The sequence below is a fragment of the Engraulis encrasicolus genome, chromosome 16 (assembly GCF_034702125.1).
Source record: "Engraulis encrasicolus isolate BLACKSEA-1 chromosome 16, IST_EnEncr_1.0, whole genome shotgun sequence".
In the NCBI taxonomy this organism is placed as follows: domain Eukaryota; kingdom Metazoa; phylum Chordata; class Actinopteri; order Clupeiformes; family Engraulidae; genus Engraulis; species Engraulis encrasicolus.
Window position 1 is genome coordinate 37780424 of NC_085872.1, and position 22500 is coordinate 37802923.

The 22500-nt window shown below is 44.9% G+C and overlaps 1 protein-coding gene across 1 annotated transcript in view; it reads right to left on the reverse strand.

Moving 5' to 3' along the window:
* Positions 1-22500, reverse strand: part of LOC134466093 (adenylate cyclase type 1-like) — a 70729-nt gene that overhangs the window by 22604 nt on the left and 25625 nt on the right. Inside the window, exons 5-7 of the mRNA XM_063219990.1 lie at positions 6021-6148; positions 1787-1945; positions 731-872 (exon numbers count right to left, since the gene is read on the reverse strand). Coding sequence (XP_063076060.1) covers positions 731-872; positions 1787-1945; positions 6021-6148 — 429 coding nt within the window. The remainder of the gene's footprint in view (positions 1-730; positions 873-1786; positions 1946-6020; positions 6149-22500) is intronic.

The following is a 22500-nucleotide window of genomic DNA, read 5'->3' on the forward strand; positions in this document are numbered from 1 at the left end:
GCAAATTCAGCTGTGCACCGCAAAAATGCAACTTTCGAATCTTTAGGCTGAAACTGATGATATGAAGAAACTGTGAAATCCTTTGTACAATAGTGGACGCTGCGTGAGATCTTATTAAATGTACTACCGCGTATTAAACAGCACAAAACTTTCCCATGCAGCTTAAAGAAGAAAAAAAATGTGATGCAACCAAGCATGGAAAAGAAAGGACTTGGGGGCACTTTTCTCTCCTTGCAAACAGTTTTGAGAACCTACACTTCCAAAAATAGCATCCACAGTAAGCTTGAGCCTCACAGACTCTGAATGTCACCTCATCAGCAATGAAGCAAACAACTACGCACCCCTCCTGTGTGTTAGGAACAAACTGCCACAGCACATACAGTTCGAAGATTCGGAGGCACTCAAGTTTTAAAGAGAGAGCGACAGATACCTGGCAGCCCTATGCATAACGCAAAGTGGCTTTAGAAAGAAACAGAGGAGAGAGAGAGGGAGAAAGAGGGAGAGACAGAGAGAGAGGTGGCAACAGAGACAGGCACAAAGGCTGCGAGAGAGAGAGAGAGAGAGCGAGAGAGAGAGAGAGAGAGAGAGAGAGAGAGAGAGAGAGAGAGAGAGAGAGAGAGAGAAAGAGAAGGGAAATATGAAATATAGAGAATATATATATGTGAATACTGTATATATCAAAGCCTATATATTATATACGTATACTAAAGCCTGGCACTGCATAGAGTACCTTCCGGCGGTGGGAGGGCACGATGAAGAAGGTGTCGATATCGTGCTTCTGCAGGAAAGCGTTCCTCTCTTTGCCGTTGCCCGGCTCCACCTCGTAGTCCCCGTTAAGACACTCCAGTGTGGCCCTGGTGATGTGCACCTTCCTGTAATCAAATAAAAACATATGAAAGTGTTTGTTTACAACATGGATGGACGGGCGTCGTATTACATGCACGGTGGTGGTGTGAGCAGTCCATACCACCTATTGATAATGAAGCCATGGTTTAAGGTACGTGTTTCCCAACCTTTTTTGTCCTGCGTACCCCCTTAGCAAATTTTGTCATATCACGAGTACCCCACTCACTCATGCTCTATATCTGTACCTGTTCCTCTATCCATTGTGACTACATTCCATAAATGTATCATTATTACATTTTTCCACATACCCCCTGAGGTGTGCTCATGTACCCCTAGTGGTGTACCATACGTACGTATGTACCCCTTGTTGGGAAACACTGGTTTGAGGCTTAACCATCTACTGGTTGTACCATGATGGTAGACATGAGTTGAAGGGATGAGATATATGACAGTGAGTTGTCTTGGGATATCCAAAATACCAAGTTTTAACCAATGACTACATTCAACATTCATTGGCTTCAACTAGCTATATAACACTGTCAGCCCCACCCAGTGTAGAGTGAGAAACATAGTGCTTTTCAATTAGGAGATTTTAAATTCTTTCAGTCACACACCCCCTGTCAGTGTTGAAAATATATTTTCGGCCTCTCCCTACACCTCCATCCATGGCTGAGGTGCCCTTGAGCAAGGCACCTGACCCCACATTGCTCCAAGGACTGTCACCAATGCGCGCTTTGCATAAAAAAGTGTTTTGTAATGCAATGAATAACTATAAACTGTGGTAAAACCATGATTGGTCTTCATAGTAAGACCGTGGTTATACGTTAAACCATAGTCAAACCATGATTGAACCGTAGTCACAAACCATGCTAAAAAAAACATGAAAACCATGATTTACCATGGTTCATTTTTGTAAGGGAACTGTCACTATCAAACTTACCCAGGCAGTCCCCCGGCCTCCATGACATTAGCCAGTGTGACGTCGTTGGACCACACGTCATACTGCCACTTCCTCAGCCCCAGGACCCCACACAGGACTCGGCCAGTGTGCAGCCCAACACGCATGTTCAGATCCACTTCCGTCGCCTCTGCCACTGACCTGCAACACAACAACTTTTTTAGCATGCTGGAAAGTTGCTGTTTGTTAGTGTGAATGACTGAGTGAGACAGCGTACAGTATACCAGTGTTTCTCAACAGGGGTGCCGTGCCGTGGCACCCTGGGGTGCCGCACGGCCCCCTCAGGTGTGCTGCGGAAACGTGGCTGACGGTAGCCTATGTGAAATTGACCTAAATAAATTATGTAATATAATACATATTTGTCTAAATTAATAAATGAATCCTTTGTCCGTGGAATCTTTCATCCACCATTTACGTACAATAAATTAAAGTTAGGTCACCCCAGTATGGCCTACACATAGCCTGTCTGAGATAAAGCTGCAACTTTGAACGTCTCCAAATGTGTTACTTTTCTAAGCTTGTGTGGTATTGGACGCAATACCATGTTATGGCTTGTTGGTTTGGGGTGCCTTGAGGTTTTTCATGAATTGAAAGGGTGCCTCGCCTAAAAAAAGGTTGAGAAACACTGCAGTATACGTATAACCGGTGTGATGAGTGCAATGTGCCTTTTTGGGGGACAAGCCCAGGCAAGGCCCTGTTGATGTTGGGAAAGAAGTAGCGAAAGACAAGGACCTATAGACTAGCATTGTTCATGTTTAACATGCTAAAGACGTGTTATAGGCTGTTCAAATAGCCAAACAGCCGTGGCTGAAACATGGACTGTGTTTATTTAGGCTGCATGTGTTTATTTTGTTGCATGTATGAGACATTCGGTTTGTTGTCTTTCATGAAAAAAGTACCCAGATGGCTGGCTATACGTATGAGTGTGTCAGAGGGATGTGTATGCATTGAGAGAGGGGTGGAGAGGGGGTGAGGTTTCACCAGCCACCATCAAAAATACTACACTGGTGAATGCGGGGGAAAAAAACATTAGAAATGTAGAGGGGGTATTGTGTCTATTTCCATACTGTATTCCATTAAGCATGTGTCAATTGTTTCAAAAAATAAACTTTTGGTATTGCCTTCAGAAGGGTTTGTACTATTAAAAAAACAGAAAGTCTATTTCATTCACAGAATTCATCTTTGTGAATGACAAGGTGTGTATGTTCTGGGGAGATAAGGGAGAAAATCAGCATGGTACCGGCAGCTCAGGATTTATGAGACTCTGCATCCCCTCCCATTCCCTCTTTACCTCCCCCTCACTCCCCATTTCTATTTCCACTTGCTCAGCTGTGGCTTTGCTCTCTCGCTCACCCCCTTCTCTCTCTCCTTCAATCTCTCTCCTTTCCTCCTCCTTCCTCCCTGCCTCCCTCTCCCCGTCTCTCAGCAAGTGCTCAGTTGCATTCACACAGAAGCACTCCTTTATTCCTCAAGGAGGCCTTGCCCAACTCAAGACATAAAGGAATGGGGTGGAAATTGCTTCTTTGTGCAGCCTCTATTTTTGGCACTTGTTTCTCCGGGTAGCGATCGCTGGGAGCATGATTCAAGAACCGGTTTCACAGAGTGGCTGAAGATGATGTTCAGCAAGAAAGTTCCCACAGCCGAAGAGAAGAAGACATTTCCCTGTTCCCTGGAGCTGTAGCTGCACAAACACATCTCTGTGCCCATTTAAGGTTTATTCCCATCACACTGTGTGTATCCAGGTAGGTTTGTAGATGACATACTGTAATATGCCATGTTGTAATAGGCCAAAGGCTGATCACAGGCAGAGGCGCAAGTAGTGATTTTGGTTCAAATATTCACTCTTTTGCTTTTTCGCTTTGGGCCCCACCTGACCCTAGAATCGCCTCTGGTCACAGGCCATGAAAGGGTTCTTTAGTGTACAGCACTGGAAACACTAACAACAAACTGCTGGTGATTGTCAATTCAGTTTAGAAAATTCCCTCTTTTACATTCAGACAATTTGCCAATGTAGCGTAGGTGTATAAAACCGTTTATTAACTGAAAAGGAACCAATGAATTCAGCATGCTTAAAACAATGCACTGCATTTGTAAATAGTGGACGCACAGTTCAACATGGGGTAAAAAAATGACTGCCTTGTCACAATGATCCATTTCATTTTAATGTAGCTTTGTGGTACACTACTGTATATCCCTCACTAACACAACTGCTGCTCCATTTATCTATGGTGCAGCATTTCCTGCACGGTTCAGAGTGGTCGCCCAAGCAAACAGCCACAGAACAAATTCGTGAGATGACATGAAAAAGACACAGTGGGTGTTTCTCTTCACCGGCCCTCTTGCTGCTTCTCCTACACGTTCTGACTAATGTACACCTGCTCCAAGCAGGGGGGTCAGCGCATGAACAACGCCAAGCAGTAGCAGTAACATGAATACCACATTGAATACCTCATTGACCGGTTCAATAGGATGTGTGCCCTAATGCTAGCAATATAACACTGTCAACAGTCATACAGGCTACACTATCCAATTGTGTTTTGCTTCCATTTTGAATTAAAAAAAAAACTCCTGCATAATTAGACCCATGAGAGCATATATGTAGGTGTATATTGTGAGTGAATGAGCCATGAAAGTCTTTCTGCACGTGCGTTGCCTCTCTAGTCGTTCCTTTGTTCATTTTTGGCACAGAGGGAGTGGGAGAGTAGGGTGCAATGGACGTACCCATGCGATGCTGCTCTCATTGGCGCAGACTGCTGTGACTGGCATGTCAATGGGTGACGGGAGCTCATCTTACGCCTGGTAAAACAGCAGATTAGATTGTTCTGTCCCCTATATAAAATCTAGTGCAACTACCCTACCAAAGCAAGCAGTCCATTCATTTCCACCACACATACAAAGAGGAGTAATGTATTGAACATTTCCCTTGTGACAGCTTGTGCGTCAAAGCCAAAACGTACTGTTTGAGTACATAAGACCTGTATATAGAGACAGGTGACGAGACAAACGAGACAACCTCAACAACAGCATACCACCAAATCTCCATAAAATCAATAATGACCTTGTGGTGCTGCTGTCGATACAAGAAACACCGCCCCCCCCCCTCTATCTCTCTCTCCACAGCAAATCACAGCAACCGAAGTATATCCAGGTGCAAAGAGCAAAAAGGCAATTGTGATGATGGGTTAGCTTTAGGTGCACGAACACCTCGGTCAGTGAGTCCACATATAAAGGAAAGGAGAGGATGAAGCTCCCATGAGATTTCCCATGATACTGGAAGCGGATGGAAGGTCATTCCGGCCCAATATAACATGGAGGCAGATTGAGAGGTGGGTAGGCAGCAGGGGCGGCCTTCATTTTGCGCTGCAGTTTCACCTGCCAGTCAACCCTGTCAGTGGCAAGATGAGCCGCAGCATCAGCGGACGGCTGTCAGTCAACAGGCATCATTGGCTCACGGAGCAGAACATGTTTGTGTGTGTGTGTGTGTTGTGTGTGTGTGGGTGTTGTGCGTGCGTGCGCGTGCGTGCGTGTGTGTGTGTGCGTGCCTGCCTGCCGCAGTACGCTCAGAGAGGTACGCTGGCGCACACGTCAAGACACACCTGCCTGGCCTGACATTTTACGTAAGGTGTCTGCCTCCATAACAGACACGAAAACACAGCTAATAACGTATATCGAATTACCACAAAAAAAAAGACAAAGACACTGAACTAAATCGTGGTGGAGGAAAGGCGAAGGCTGCGTTGACAAGAATGGACTGTGAAAAGCCTGTGTCGTGTCACTCCGCAGCAGCCTGAGAGTAGGCGGCCACTGCTTCCTTCCGCGCTGCTGTTCCGAGTTACGGCTGCATTCGGTGCGTGGGTTGAGAATGTGGCTGCCTTGTTAGGGCAGGGGCGGCCTAATGCCATCATCTAGAGACCGATGCACAGTTGGGTCGCAATGTTCTCTGCTTCAGGATGCCACGCTTCAAAGCTCAGTACACACATGTGTGCATAAGTAGTACAAATAGACATGAACACACCCATGTGCATTAATACAAATACAAACAACAAATTTCCAGACTACTGCATGCACTAACACACACAACACACATCATCCATGTTGACTTGACTTGACTTGATGTCTGCACGCATGCACTTACACATGCATGCACTTACACATGCACGCACTTACACACACGCACGCACGCACCCACACATGCAGGGACAGTATATTAACTTACGTAATGGTGTCAATCATGTCCAGGCCCATTTCCACACAGCAGTGTGCGTGGTCGGTTTTGGGCTGGGTCAGGCCACTCACACAGTAGTAGCAATCGCCCAGGATCTTAATGCGTCGGCAGTGGTTCTCCTGCACAGAGAGAGAGAGAGAGAGAGAGAGAGAGAGAGAGAGAGAGAGAGAGAGAGAGAGAGAGAGAGAGAGAGAGAGAGAGAGAAGAGACACAGGCACAGGATTTGAGTCACACACACAGCTGCGATTTCTTTTCTTACCACAGCAGAGCATGGTTTCGAGCATTGTTTATGCCTGTCTGGTGTCAAAGCATAGTGGGGCACGTTCAAAGTCCAAGTCAGTCCAAGTTCTGCACTGAGAACATTCATTGATACACCCACGCACAACCTTTACGAAACTTTATGAAAGGTCGTCTTGACCCTCAATCACTCAGTAGAGAGTACAAGAGAGAGAAAAGGAGTTGCACACAAGAGCTGTGATTCAGGAAAACGGCAGGCTATTGAAAAGAACAAAATGAAAAATAAAAACCAAAGACAAAATGGGATACAGACATTCACATCATCAGTGTTGAAATGACACTACTGACATCAGCAGTTTGAAACGTTCACTCCAGTGCTAGAAGCTGAAAAAACAGCAAAGAAATATATTAACCAACTGGTAAGACTGCTGGCAATACATTCCCAACAGACTGGTCAGTCACTGGTGTTTTGCCTATAGTTGGTCAGTGTGTTTCCCTGTGATGTTTGGCAGTATCTCTGAAGACAGAGACTACATTTAAAACATTATTGGAAAGTACCTTAACCGGTCCAAAACGGGGTTTTAGTGTCATATTGTGTTGCCTAGGTGAGGTTTGGTCTCAACCTCCCTCTGAAATTGGCCTCACCATTTTGTGTCCACAAAAGTAGCCACTGAGCATCATGGTAAAGTCATTCAAACAAACCATTTCCTTCTTTATGCTTCTTTACATGCAGAAAACTACATCAACCTGTTTTCGTTGGGGGATAAGGGATATGATGGGGTGATGAGGCAGGCAAACAGACAGCATAGGCAACAGTGAACAGGCAGCCATTCAGACAGACAGATTTTTTTTGTTATTTCATGTCTTGTGTTTCTTTGTTTGGATGGTTTATTTTGCTTTGTGCTTCATTTTCCAGCATGGAGTGCAGTGCAGGTGGTCTCCTGGTGGTCTGAGGGTGTCAAGAGCTCTTGAGCTGCTCCTCGTGCACTGCTCTGACGGCCACCCAAAGCAATGAGACGGATACGGCCTCCCTCTCCTGCCTCCTCCTCAACACCAGAGGCAATGCCCACTGAATGGAAATGCACCGCTTTTCCCAGCACTAGCATACACCTGCCCTGACAAACCGAGGCAGAAGGTAAGAAAGAATGAAAGGCTGAATATTAAAAAAGGAGAAGGTGAAAAAAATCTTTGGACCTTTCAGTTAAACCTCGGGCAATCGCAGAGCCTTTGAACATTAAATTCTTTGATGTGTGACACTGCAAAATATGTTCGGTAATCAGCTGTGTATCATTTTATTTTACGGAATAGACATATGAGACATGACAAACTATCTTAAAAGAGAATTTGCAATGATATCATGGCAGGCAGCGCTGATTAAATGAGGAAGAATCTGTATGTCTGCCAGTTCGTCAACGTCCCACAGGGCTTCACTAAAATACATTTGGATTCAGCCTTAAATCTGCTATTTTCGATTCTATTCCAAATGAGTGCAACGCCTCGGCCTTGTGCAGTTTCATTCCCCTCAAAATTGGTTTCTGTAAATCAAAGTATTTCTCAAATTAGTGTCACTGTAATTATTTAATGTATGTAATCTACACTGTATGGCTAATGTGTGCGGGGCATGCGTTTCTATAATTACTCGAGGTAACTCTAAATCACCATGATACTCTTAATCCATTTACTTTGATCCCCACGAATAACTGGGGGAAACTGCTGCTGTACCGTATATCAATTTCAAATGAACAACTGTTATCACACAAAAAGCTAAACATTCATGTTTGAATCAAACTGACAGCTATGCCGAACTGACACACAGTCCACATAGTCACAGTACAGCATACTGTAACAGCGCGGGCTGATACTGTGTGGAGCCACAAACATAGAGAGAGAGAGACCTGCAGGTTCCAGAGGACACAGAATGAGGTGTTATTATTCTTGTGCGAGAACATACTCTAGGTCAGTGTTTCCCAACCTTTTTTGACTCGCGTACCTCCTAAGCCTTTTTGTTGTACCATGAGTACCCCCTATCTCATGCTCTCTATATATTCCTTTATCCCAGTATGACTATACTCTATTCAATTGTCATTATCACATTTTTCCGCGTACACCCTAAGGTGTGCTCCTGTACCCCTAGTGGTACACGTACCCCTGGTTGGGAAACACTGCTCTAGGTGGACACTAGGTGAATGGCGGACGATGGACTTGAAGGAAAAATAAAGGCTTGTGACACAAACATTCGACTCAACAGTTTTGTATCAATAACAAGGCATACTGTACGTCAGAAATGCTTTGCATCAGGCAAACATAGAGGCAGCAAGACTAAGCACATCTCTTTCAGCCTTCAAGAAGCAAGTAAAGACTCTCCTCTTTTGTGACTATTTACTAACTACACTGAAGCTGCCCTAGTCCCAGTCCCACATACATAATGTGTATGTGTGTGTACCCTACTTTACTTAAAAATATATAAAAACTGACCCTACTTTGCATCTGCATTTGTAGATCTGTATATTTCCTGTGCACTTTGTATATAGTGATATTGGCTATGATTACGTCCTCGATTGTAAGTTGCTTTGGTTAGGTTAGGTTAGGTTTCTTTATTAGTCTCCACGAAGGAGAAATTTGCTTTGGAGACAGGGAGGTTGCAGCATCATAAAAAACACATAGAACACATAGGACACATGACAACAACACAGAAAAACAAACAACAGTAAAACAATAGAAGAAAAACAGAAGAAAAACAGTGTAGGCCTACATGCTCAGAAGCACTGGATATCCTAACCCACTGCCCCTGACCCATCCAGTCCATACACGCACCCCCCACCCACCCACACACACACACACACTCAGTACAAACCCCACCCCCCCATACACACACGCACACAGCTCAGTACCCCCCCACACACACACATATAAAGCATCTGCCAAATACAATGTAATACAATGTAATGTAATGTAATGTAATAATATGGTTCCTAGACTCCCAGTGACACACTTTCCAAGCTCCTCCACCGGGCTTCACTTCCACCTCCACCTCCACCTCCACCTCCACCGCCTAGGATCAGATACAGTACTGTACTGAGTGGGCAGACGGTGTACCTGGCTCACGACTTATCCTGCGAAAGTGTGCGCTGGCACAGATATGCGCAGCCATCTTCACCTAATCTGTCCCCGTGGCTTTGCCGTTGAGACCAAGGGCTTTTGTGGGCAGAGTGCTCTCACTTACTCACGCGGTCGCGGGCCTCTGACGGAACAGGCCAAGGCCATAAATCTCTATTAGCCCAGGCTAGACTCCCACATTCCCCTCGGAAGCAGGGGGGCAAACAGCAGAGGAGTGAATTACAGATCCCCGGTGTCAGCCGTGCAAATACACACACACACGTACACACACGCGCGCACATGTACACTTGCACACACACACAGACAGACACAGATAGACAGACAGACAGACAGACACACACACACACAGACAGACAGACAGACACACACACACACACACACGCACGCACACGCACACACAAACACCACAAATCAGCATGGAGACAAGCTGCCTCCTCCACAGGTTCACACTGCACTAATTCAAACGGCACTACAGCCATTACGGCTGTTTAAATCTCGGCCGTGGCGCTGCGCCCACCCCTGTGGGTCTGTGGGGAGGTGAGCTGGGACCCAGTGCAACACACACACAATCAATAGAATATGTCTGTCAGTGAACAACAGTGCATAAATTAAAGTGGGGCGAATCCATGTTGGGTGGTGGTGGTGGTGGTGGGAAAGTGCATAAATTACTGCTGATGAAAAACTGTGCACGGCTGTTCAAGAACACTGGACACTGGAGACGAAAGGTAAGGGGGTCAGTGAGTTCAAGCTCCCCAATGGCTGCATGTGACTGACTCAGTGACAGCACAGGATATGACAGGAGGGTAGTAACAAGAGCAGGAGTTACCTGCAGAGTTACCTGCTGGGTGACTGCAGGCAGCAGGTCACCGTCCAGGAGAGTCTGAAGTGGCCACCAACGATATTAATCAATAGTGGTGATCACAAGATTTCAGTCACAGTTCATGCTTTTCTCAATTTAAATACGAGATTATTTCTTTATACCCCATTAAGAATATTTCTGTCTATAAACTAAAGATCATTCAATCACAGTGTGATTTCAGAACGCTGTCAAGACACTGGTAGAGGATTTTGAACAGGCAAGCAGCCCTCAGTAACCCTCAGTAGCCCGCATGTAGCCCGTAGCAGGCCCAGAAAGGATGGGGAACCCTGAACAAGAACATACTGTACAGCAGTTCTTTTAATGTGTGAATACTTCCCTGAGCCCTGAGGAAGGTCAGTAGACCGAAAGCTTGGCCTATTATTAAAAAGAACACAAAGGGGATTTAAGTGTGCAGACATTTTTCTTTCAATTTTACACAGTTTTTGTTTATGTTTGGCACCTTTTAATCGAGAGTGCGGTGTGATCCGGTTAAACACAATGTGTGAATACTTGGAAATTACAAAAGCTAGTGTTCATTTCAATCGCTGCTTTATTACCAATAATCACCAAAGGAGAGCATTAAAAAGATTAGAACTTTAAACTGCAGTTAAGTACAGTCTCCTGCACCTAAAATTCCCCAGTGCAACAGTGTCTATCAACAAACACAAAAAAGTATGCTTGCAATTGCAGATAGTAAACACAACACTCTCCTCAAACACCCACCATAGAGAAGCAGGTAAGGTAGAACCTTTTAACACATTGACTACCAAACCACAGGAAACCCCGTTTTTTACTTCCCATGCGTTGGCTCCCAACCACAGGAAAACCCGTTTATGAGGTTTTTTAGTGGATTCTGAATCTACACATTCTAATGCACATTCTGTGTGATTTTCGTAATTATGTGATGAACAGAACTCACATACTGTAGATCATGAAAACACCTACAGTCAAAACTCCAACAAAGTCATTATTTGGATATTTCATCTGTGCAACTTATCACAATGCAGTATTTTGAGTGCTATTACAGTGAATGAAATCATGCACACTTCCTGTTCACGTCACCTCAAGGTGCCTGGGTAATCAAAACATACAGTATATCACGAAAGTGAATACACCCCTCACAGTTTTGCAGATTTTTGAGTATATCTTTTCATAGGAAAGCATTACAGAAATGTAACTTTGACACAATGATTAGTGACCTTTTAACAACATATTTAACCGCTTAAATTTCTTGTTCACTCAGAAAAAAACAAAATACAGCCATTAATGTTTGAACATGTACTCACAAAAGTGAATACACCCCAGATTAAAATCCGGTAGAGAAGGGGCTATGGCTCGAATCGTCTCGAAATGAAAAGGGATGACAAGGGTCAGTGTGCGTTTTAACCTTTCTTTGCATTGAACTTTTACATTTTGAGTCTGCATCTGGCTTAAATAGATTGGTGTGAGATTTGAATGCAATCCTATGGAGAATATCATGATCTGCTTCAGTAGTCACAGTGCATGTTGACATGTATGTTTCTTTTAGGTGTATTTCAGATTGCCAATGTTGACAGCATTCATGCATCCCCAAACCAAACCAGTCCCACTACCATGCTTGGCTTATGAGAGGATACACCTTTTTTGTAAAACTCACTTGTTTACCACCACACATGCTTGACACCATCTAAAGCAAATTTGTTTATCTTGGTCTCAAGAGAGATGAACAGACCAAGGATATGGATCACTGGAACCATGTCGTGTGATCTGAAGAGACCAAGATAAAAAAAAATTGCTTTAGATGGTGTCAAGCATGTGTGGTGGTAAACAAGTGAGTTTTACAAAAAGGTGTATCCTCTCATAAGCCAAGCATGGTAGTGGGACTGACATGGTTTGGGGATGCATGAATACTGTCAACATTGGCAATCTGAAATACACCTAAAAGAAACATGCATGTCAACATGCACTGTGACTACTGAAGCAGATCATGATATTCTCCATAGGATTGCATTCAAATCTCACACCAATCTATTTAAGCCAGATGCAGACTCAAAATGTAAAAGTTCAATGCAAAGAAAGGTTGAAACGCACACTGATGACCTCCCTTGTCATCCCTTTTCATTTCGTTTAATTTCGAGACGATTCGAGCCAACATAGCCCCTTCTCTACTGGATTTTAGGGGTGTACTCACTTTTGTGAGTACATGTTCAAACATTAATGGCTGTATTTTGTTTTTTTCTGAGTGAACAAGAAATTTAAGCGGTTAAATATGTTGTTAAAAGGTCACTAATCATTGTGTCAAAGTTACATTTCTCTAATGCTTTCCTATGAAAAGATATACTCAAAAATCTGCAAAACTGTGAGGGGTGTATTCACTTTCGTGATATACTGTATCTAGCTTCCTGTCAGGGCTTTGCTAGCTTATCGTAAACACAGGCCTACAGAAGGATAAGGAGGTTTGCTGTCATCAAATTAGGTATGGAAATGGAAGTTTGGAATGAAAAAAACAGCACAACACAGCAGCAGAAACTAACGTTGGTGAGTGTACTTCGGCGCATCTACTTTTTGCTATTGAATGACTGACATGTCCATCAGGATACACTAGTAACTAGCTCTTCCAGTGATAATATTAGCAGTAAACAGTAAACATAGCAGTTTTTTTCATGAAAATAGTGGAAGCGACTGGTCTTCTCTTTGGGGCATGAAAATATATTTAGATCCTCAATTTAAACTCGGAGAGTCAAAGAGCGCATCCGTGACAAAAAAGGCTTTTTCTCGGTTCGAATGGGGAAAAGCAAAATTTTTCGCTAAAGTAGCTGCCGCTTAAAGTAGAATAACTTCGGAATGGAAGAAGATAGAAGGGTGCCGTAAAAAACAGTAGAAAGCTGAATTTCTCAACTTTCGAACAAGCTCTAACATGTGTCTGTAGGTCTAAGACAAAATATTCGGTGGCTGTTCGAAAATGACAACAAAATGATGAAACTGGCTGGGAGTCTTGGGCTAACATTTCAAAAAACAGTCAATGTCAATGTGTTAAGAAAGAAATGCATTTTTTGTGCAGTGTCATACTGCACAGTATGTACTGTATATACTATGCTACAGTATTAGTGTGCAAAGCAAAATGCAGTTAAAAGGTGCATGAATGTGTCCTGTAGTTTCATACAATAATCAATGCGATCGGCAAGTGATCGACAAGTGTGGTGATTCATGACTATGGCTCTAGTATAGCCTCACAAGTAAAGACACAGCCAATGGACAAGACCGCTGCACTGTACTTCACACGTCTCGACATGAATCTGCGCTTGTGTCCCCAGTTTGCAATCGCCATCCTCCACATTTTCAGATGGTGTGCTGTACCGGAGAGAGATGCCGAGAAACTAAGCAGGCGACATAAGGAGGAGGACGGCTACTGGCACGCATGTGTCGAGTCGGAGGCAGTGCTCTAAAATTAACTTTTTTCATCACCAGCCAAAATGGCTGGTAGATGTTAATCTCACTAGACAAACGCACACTCACTAACGGGTCAAAGTGGCTACTACTGTAAGTTGGTCTTTTCTACCAGCATAACTGAAGTTTCACCAGCATTTGGCCGTTTGGCTGGTGTTCATTTAGAGCCCTGGTCAGCAGTGGACGGGAGGGGGTAGCCATGCAGCAGACAGGCATGCAGACACATCCAACCATCCATCCACCCATCCATCCATCCATCCATGCAAGACTCTGGGGCTGGCTCTTGGGTCTTAATCTCCTGGCTCACAGCTTAGAAGCCGATTCAGATCCAAGCAGGATTACCCCCTGGTCACGTGGCCCTCACACCACGGGCAATCTGAAGCTCTACTTAACCACCAGATATAGGGAGGATGGAGTGAGCCTATACATGTACATCAAACACTCTCTTTCTCCGTCTCTCTGTCTCTTACATATGCCCACGGATTCACACCCACACACAAGAACATTTTTTTAATCATTGTGGGTCTCCCACTGATAAATTAGAAGATTTTTTTTGCACATTTACTTTTTCCAGTAAATGCAAAATGACCAAGGCAAACACTTGGATTTGAAGGGAACGCAATCTGGTCACCACGAAGGGTCCCTTTTCAGATTTGTCTATCTTACTGGAGACCAATAGGTTCCAACATGTGTGCATAACCATGCCCAACCCCCACATACACAGACTGACAGAGAGAGAGAGAGAGAGAGAGAAAGAGAAAGAGAGAGAGAGAGAGAGAGAGAAAGAGAGAGAGAAAGAGAGAGAAAGAGAGAGAAGAGAAGAGAAGCACTGAGAGACTATCAGACAGTGAAAAATCTGTCCCTTTCTAAAGCACACACACATGTACACACATACACATGTACACACATGTACAAAAATGTACACACTGTGAGAAGGTAAGATTTGCCCTTCCCATCTCCCGTCCCAGTTTCACAATTTTAAAAACCAACATTTCCATTTGTTGCGCGATTAATTTGGAACTTTGAAGCACACTGGAGGAAGCGCGCACACGCTCACCAGTCGCGCACACAGACACGCATATGCAACTCCGAAGTGTTCTCGCAATTTTGTTTGCAAAGCTGGCGGCCGACAGCGTGCAAACAGAGACAATCGTTTCCACCTGATCGTCACCGCAGTGGCGGTTCCAATTTGACTTTGGGAATGGGGAACGTGACTGAGCGGGGAATACTGCAGTGTGTGCCACGGTGTTATGTTTGTCATGTATTTAATGTCATATGGGTGCGGCCGGGGAATGTACATGGGCAACTGTGTTTTGTTTTTGCTTCGTTGTTCATTGTAAACTGGCAATTTTGTTTAAGTATGTTTTTGTAATGATCACTGTTTATTTGAAACGGCAATGTAGCTGTAGTGATTGTTGTAGGTCTAGAATGGTATGGACCAATCATGTAAAATGTTTGTCACTGGTTAAGTAAATGATGATCGCTAATTGAAGGGTGTATGTATACCCAGCCCATTGTTGCGAGTGGGGAGATTAGTAAGCAGCCGTTGTTGAGCTGGCTTGACGTCCAAATTTCTGCTGAGTCAGAGTAGTGCATTTCGGCTAATAATTGCCGTTGACTTTATGTCTGTATTTAATTTTCGGCTCCAGTTTATTTTCTTTGCCAGTAAGTTTGTCCATTCATGTTCAGTTGCCCTCGTGCAAGTTTATGTTTGTTTTGGTGTTAGAAAAATAAAAGCGCTACTGTATATAGCCTATTTCTTATCAATCTTGGACGCTGAACTCAATTTCATCTCTGAACCCCAACTGTTTAAGCCATCCTTGATGAGTGATTAGCATGTCGCTTTATCACACACACACACACACACACACACACACACACACACACACACACACACACACACACACACACACACACACACACACACACACACACACACACACACACACACACACACACACACACACACACACACACACACACACACACACACACCTCTGCTCTCCCATCACCAGCACACGTTCACACATGTTCTCACTGCTGTAAATGACAAAGCCACCTGTACTCAATGGCTAGGAGCTGTGGAGCACATGATGAGATACATTGCCATTGATCCAGTGCGCCGTGCCGTGCCGCGCCACACCAACCAGCCACCCCCCTCATCCCTCAAGACCTCAACCTCAAACACTGTGAGTAGGTAGCGCAGGGAAGCCAACAGCGGGGGACGAAGGGGTCAGTTGTCTCAGGCCCAGAGAGAATGGGGCCCCAGAATTGGGTTCTCAGTACATAGTACGTATTGGGTGGGGGGCCCTTATAGATGGTTTTGTCCTGGGCCCAGCAAAAGCTGTCAGCGGTCATGGGTAACACATACAAAGCCAAGCACCGTGGCAAACACCTCGCTATTGATTACTAAAACGATACTCCTCCCTTACATACAGTACAGTGCAGTGTGCACCCTTAAAATGCTACCATTTTGTTACTATTTGAGAAAAATAAACTATGTTGGTTTCCTTTATTTTAAACCTCTTAGATGAAAAAGGAACTATCATTACGTATATGGACGATTTCTGCATTTATTCTCCATTTTGCCGAAAGAAATAACGTATACCTGTGGGCTTTTTTTAAATGTAGGCAATATATTGGGTCTGCAACATAAGCAACACTGTGAGTCCTTCAAAGGAGCAGGAGGCCATGTAGATAAGCCCAGACAAAAACATTGATAGAGAGACAGAAAGTGAGAGAGAGAGAGAGGGGGAGAGAGAGAGAGAGAGTCAAAAACACAGAGAGAGAGAGAGAGAGAGAGAGAGAGAGAGAGAGAGAGAGAGAGAGAGAGAGAGAGAGAGAGAGAGAGAGAGAGAGAGAGAGAGAGAGCTACACCACATAATAAAACCGAGGGCAGATAAGGAACGCAGCTTGTCTCTATCAAAACAAGAAGACAAGGGCTGTGTCGTCTCGGGAGAGACTTGGGAGTAGACATTAAAGAATGAGGTAGGTAGAAGTGAGAGAGGAAGAGAGAGACACAGGCAGAAGACAGAGATGATGGAGAGACAGGCACACGGAGGGAGGGAGACAGAGATACACAGAGACAGAGAGGAAACCGTACCCCGGAAACGATGACTGCTAATGCTAAATAAAAAGCAAAACACATTTAAAATGTTGTCATTTGCACACAAGAGAGAGAGAGAGAGAGAGAGAGAGAGAGAGAGAGAGGGGAGCTAATTTGGGCAGAACTCTAAAGTAATGGAGCAGAAATCTCTGACGATACAAAGACAGAGTGGAGGCAACAGGGAGCCTGAGACTGGGGGAGGGGGAGGGGGATGGAGAAGGCAGTGGCGGAGGAGTTGAAGGTGGAGATGGAAGATGTGAGGCAGCACAGGTGTCAAGAGACACAAGCAAAACTGAGAAAAATGAACGGGGAGGGCGGACGATCCGAGGACGGAGGAAACAAGTGCAAACAGATGATTAAGGATAGATCACCTGTGGAGCGGCCAGGAGAAAGAGAAGAGGTACGAGAGTGAGAGAGAGAGAGAGGGAGAGAGAGAGAGAGAGAGAGAGAGAGAGAGAGAGAGAGAGAGAGAGAGCTCTGGCATAGTCAGCTAAGTGTAATGTAATAAAGAGATCTGCAAAGAAAGGTGACGGTAAGGGGTGTAAACAGCACATCACCTTTAATGGACGTATTAAGGCAAAACAGAGACCAAGGCATACACACAGGGAACTAAACGCTAAGACATAGAAATTAGCAAAAAAGGGAGCAAGACACACAGAGAGAGAATTTGGAAAGAAAGAAAGAAAGACAGAAAGAAAGAAAGACAGAAAGAAAGAAAGAAAGAAAGAAAGAAAGAAAGAAAGAAAGAAAGAAAGAAAGAAAGAAAGAAAGAAAGAAAGAAAGAAAGAAAGAAACAGACATAGACATGAGACAAAAGAAATAGACTAAGTAAGGAAAGTGTGCGAGGGTAGGAGTCTGGTGAGCCAAATGAGTCAAGCAAATGAGTCAATGGTATGAGACAAGCAGTTGGGAGAACAGTGTGTACTCTGAGCGTGTGCCAGGTGGCGTGGGGCTGGTGTGGGGAGATGATGGACATGCTGCCTAACCCTCTCCTCTCCTCTCCTCTCCTCTCCTCTCCTCTCCTCTCCTCTCCCACGATCTCTCATCTACTCTCCTCTCCTCTTCTCTCCTCTCCCACGTTCTCTCCTCTCCTCTCCTCTCCTCTCCTCTCCTCTCCTCTCCTCTCCTCTCCTCTCCCACATTCTCTCATCTCCTCTCATCTCCTCTCCTCTCCTCTCCTTTCCTCTCCCACATTCTCCCCTCTCCTCTCCTCTCCTCTCCTCTTATATCCTCTCCTCTCCTCTCCTCTCCTCTTATATCCTCTCCTCTCCTCTTATATCCTCTCCTCTCCTCTCCTCTCATCTACCACATTCTGTCCTCCGCTCTCATTCCTCGCCTCTCCCCTTCCCTCCCCTCCCCTCCTCTCCTCTCCTCTCCTCCTCCTGGAGCCGCCACTTGCTGCCATGAGAAATGAGTGTGTTGGGGTGTGGTTGGACAGCGAGTGTGTATGTGTGTGTGGGTACAGGTGGCTTTGTCATTTACAGCAGTGAGAACATGTGTGAACGTGTGCTGGTGATGGGAGAGCAGAGGTGTGTGTGTGTGTGTGTGTGTGTGTGTGTGTGTGTGTGTGTGTGTGTGTGTGTGTGTGTGTGTGTGTGTGTGTGTGTGTGTGTGTGTGTGTGTGTGTGTGTGTGTGTGTGTGTGTGTGTGTGTGTGTGTGTGTGTGTGTGTGTGTGTGTGTGTGTGTGTGCGAGAGGGAGAGAGATAGAAAGATAGAGAAATAAAGTGTGTATTTGTGACTGTAATCCTGTTGTGATACGAGTGTGATGTCTTTATACAGTATGTGATGATGTGTTTATATGCGATACACAGAGAGACATGTGGGAATGGAAGGAGGAAAGCGTTGTATATGGTGTGTGTGTGTGCGTGTGTGCGTGCGTGCGTGCGTGCGTGCGTGCGTGCGTGCGTGCGTGCGTGCGTGCGTGCGTGTGTGTGAGTGTGTGCGTGCATGGGTTTGTGTGTGTATGCATGTTCATGTGAGGATGTGAGTGTGTCTGTGACTTGTATTGTCTGAGGTGTGACCCACTGAGGGAGTAGGGGACAGTGTGAGTGAGGCCTGAGCGTGTGGTTTCATATAGGCGATGGGCTGCATAAACCAATAGACAGGTGTTGACACAGTTCCATTACAACAAGCCATGACTAGTGTTGATGCACACGGTGACTGCTGCTAATACTGTCCCTGGGTTCATCTTCAAAATAAAAGGGCGTCCCCCAGGGATCAAACTCAGGAGCCCCTTTAATTTAACTGTCAACAACAGAAGAGGAGACTATATCCACATGTCAAGTCTGCAGAGGCTACTCTTGTGTGGAGTTGAGTTCTAGCCTAGCTGCACTACACCCACATGAAGATGAGGTAAGGATCGGGAAATGACCTCGGAGCCGGAATCGAACCCCGGTCCCCTGTTGTCACAATTGATGGGCAAAAGGAATTCATGAGTCACAATCTAGTGCCACATATTCCAAATGACCTTGTTTTACCTGTCCAATTCAACCAGGTGATTATTCAACCAGCCAATCACCTGGATGAATTGGACTGGTAAAACCAAGTCATTTGGAATATGTGGTACTGGATTGTAACTAATGAATCCATTTTGCTCATCACTGGTTGTCGCTAGACCATCCCAGGCAGAGGTTATGCAAAAAAAAATGTATAGACGAGTTAAGCCCTACGTGAGCCACTCCTATTTTTGAAACATCCTACTGTATAGCACTAATGGACAAGGCAAGCCAGGCCCTCCCAGTCCATATTAACCACAAGGAGCAATTGCAATGGCGCTGTGTAGGCGCTTGAGTGTTTCATCCATACAACCAAACATCACAGAGGCCCTCTGGGGAGGGGGGGATGGTGGTTATGCTACCTTGGACATTAACATGGGATGCAGATGTGTGAGCCTCTCGGAAGGGTCTTTGTTCTCCGGCTCTGATATGAGAGTCCATACTTAAGAGCTGTGCTCTGCTTCGCGGTTGTCTTCGTTTAATCCCCTCGTGAAGGGCCGTGTCATCCCCTGCAAGCACTGTACACTTACAATGCTAATCAGTCATCTGAAGTGCAATTCACATCAAAATAGCAGCTCGTTGGTCATTATATCTTTTGTCAAGCTCCCCCAACCTTTCTGCTCTTCTCCAACAAAAAGGTTGTTGGGTTCATGTTCTCTGTGTCATGTTGTCATCTGTCTTCATGTTGTCAATGTCTTGTTTAAATGTTTCTAGTTAAACTGCACATTGGAGACTGGTCAAACGCAATTTCAAACTTCTGTGCTAACCCTCTTACATAGATTTTTGACAATAAAGTACTCTTGACTTGACTTGGCATGACTCCAAGACAATAAGGTGATGCTGTAAGACCCAGAACCAGGCGGAGATACAATGTTTCAGGAAGCAGCAGAATAATAGATGGTTCACCTCTCGCCTGCACTTCCTCATTTTGGCGCTGACCAACTGCACAGACAGTGTTTGTCTTGTCCGGTACAGAGACATCTGAAGACAGCTGAAGAGAGTCTGCAGGAAATGGAAATGGCCAGGGCTCACTTGTAAAAGAGAATTTTATTCTCAATGTGATCTTATCCCTGGTTAAATAAAGGTAAAATAAAAAAAAACTGCACACTGAAATGGCAGTGCCGGAGCTACACCCTACTGTAAAGCAGAAACACAGAACGGCGCCTATGTTTAGGGTCTCTCCCGGAGCCTCCTGTAATAACCCTTCCACCATGTGTGTGGGTTTGATTTCCCGCTAACAAGATTTGAGCCCACTGACAAGCCTGCATGATTCTTGGACAATTAGACGCCGAGGGAGGGAGATGTACAATAAGCAGGCGTTTTTTATCTGACAGCACATCCGCACCCCTGACATGGGGTTTATTCTGAACGAGCGCTTTCCTGCCTTCACAACAGCACAGCATTGTTTTGTGTTGCTTCAGTGTGGCAGTGAAGCAACGGGTTTTATTAATTGCTTTTAACAAGTTGTGATTATTGTCGGCACTTCCTGAAGGCTGTAGAGGAACTGTTTATGTGAATGCTTTGGCTCAAAGGATTTCAGATTGTCCATATCGGCCTAAAACTGAAATAAGCAACAAGCACACGTAAACAGTATAATGCACAGCACTGCTTTGTTGTGTTTACTTTCTACTGTATTGTTGTGAAATGAGGCAGATAAATCTGTCCAAATTAGAAGGGCTTTTTTGGCAGAACAAACCAAATGGACCAACATACAGTGCAGTAGGGATGGAACACAGGGGTGTCTCCTTGACTAATCCAGGCAAAGGGTGATCCAACAATTCTCTGGCTCTGCTGGAACTGGCAAAGACTGATGGTAGCGAGAGAGAGAGAGAGAGAGAGAGAGAGAGAGAGAGAGAGAGAGAGAGAGAGAGAGAGAGAGAGAGAGAGAGAGAGAGAGAGAGAGAGAGAGAGAGGAGAGCTACTGTGCAGAATTTGGAGAGAGAGAACTGTGCAGAATTTTGAAATCTTTGGCTCTAGCATTGAAAGCCAGATGCATCTGTCACTGAGAGAAACTAATATTGCTGTTTCCAATGCACCTGGCATGACAATTTAAACAGCCAAGAGATGAGTGAGTGTGAGGTGTGAGTCAACAAAACTAGCCTACTGCTAGCTGCTACTGCTAGCACCACACAGGTAATGGCAGCCATTCTAGCCCTGCTCCTTGCTGCAGAGCTGCCTTACAGGTCAGTGGAAATTCTAATTGATTATTCCATGTGTGGGACTATTCTAGGGCTCAGACATGCAGCAGCAGGGAGGTCTGCACACAACTTTGCTGACTTGAACACACCACAATCAGTAGAATTGGACAGTGAGTATCTGTAATAGTAGTAGATGCAAAGTGCACAGGAAATATACAGAACAAGTGCAAATGATATGTAGGGTTAGTATAGTTATTGTTATTGTTTCTTTTTTTGTCCTCAGTGTTATTAATAACACTACACTACCGTTTTATATGTACATGTTCAGAGGCCAGTTTTTGTTTTGATTGTGTCTAAATATTTATTTGTGTCTTGTGAACAGTGATAATGTTTTCATTTGCTATCCATACAGTACATTATTTCAGTCCTGTCTAATGAGCCCTCTGCCAGGCACCAACACATTCATTCATTCATTCGCATGTTCCAGTCAAACAGCAGGCCGCCTTTCCTACTGAACATATCCCCGGGCTTAGCTGGCCATCTTACTTAATTAATGTCACTAATTGCTATTTCCTTCCTTTAAGGCGCGTTGGATAGCAGCCTTTGGAAAGACGCTGTTTGTGCTGTCAGCAATTTTTCACACTTGCGCCACATTAGAGCACATTGAAATGGCAGGGCATGTTACCAGTCTGGTCTTTGCCATGGTAGCAGCATAGTCACCCGCGCTTCAGCTACAACAGCCTGCGGTTGTCATGTCCTACTCCTACTCAGCCGGTGCCCCTGACCTTCGCCACACCTTCTGATGATAATTTAGGGGTTAGAAAACCATCACTTACACCCATTTGACCTTAATAATCGAAATGTACGAGAGAGGTGGTGGAGAGCGGAGCAGATCAGAGCAGAGCAGAGCAGAGCAGCGCAGAGCAGCACAGAGCGCTACAGCTGAAGAGAGCATAACTGCAGCATTTGGAGAAAAGGTGTTGAATGAGTGCATCGGTGCTTCTGTGGCTCTGGCTGCGACAGCCACTACAGGCAGGTATAGAAGGAGGAAGAGGTGGAGGAGGAGGAGGAGGAGGAGGAGGAGGAGGAGGA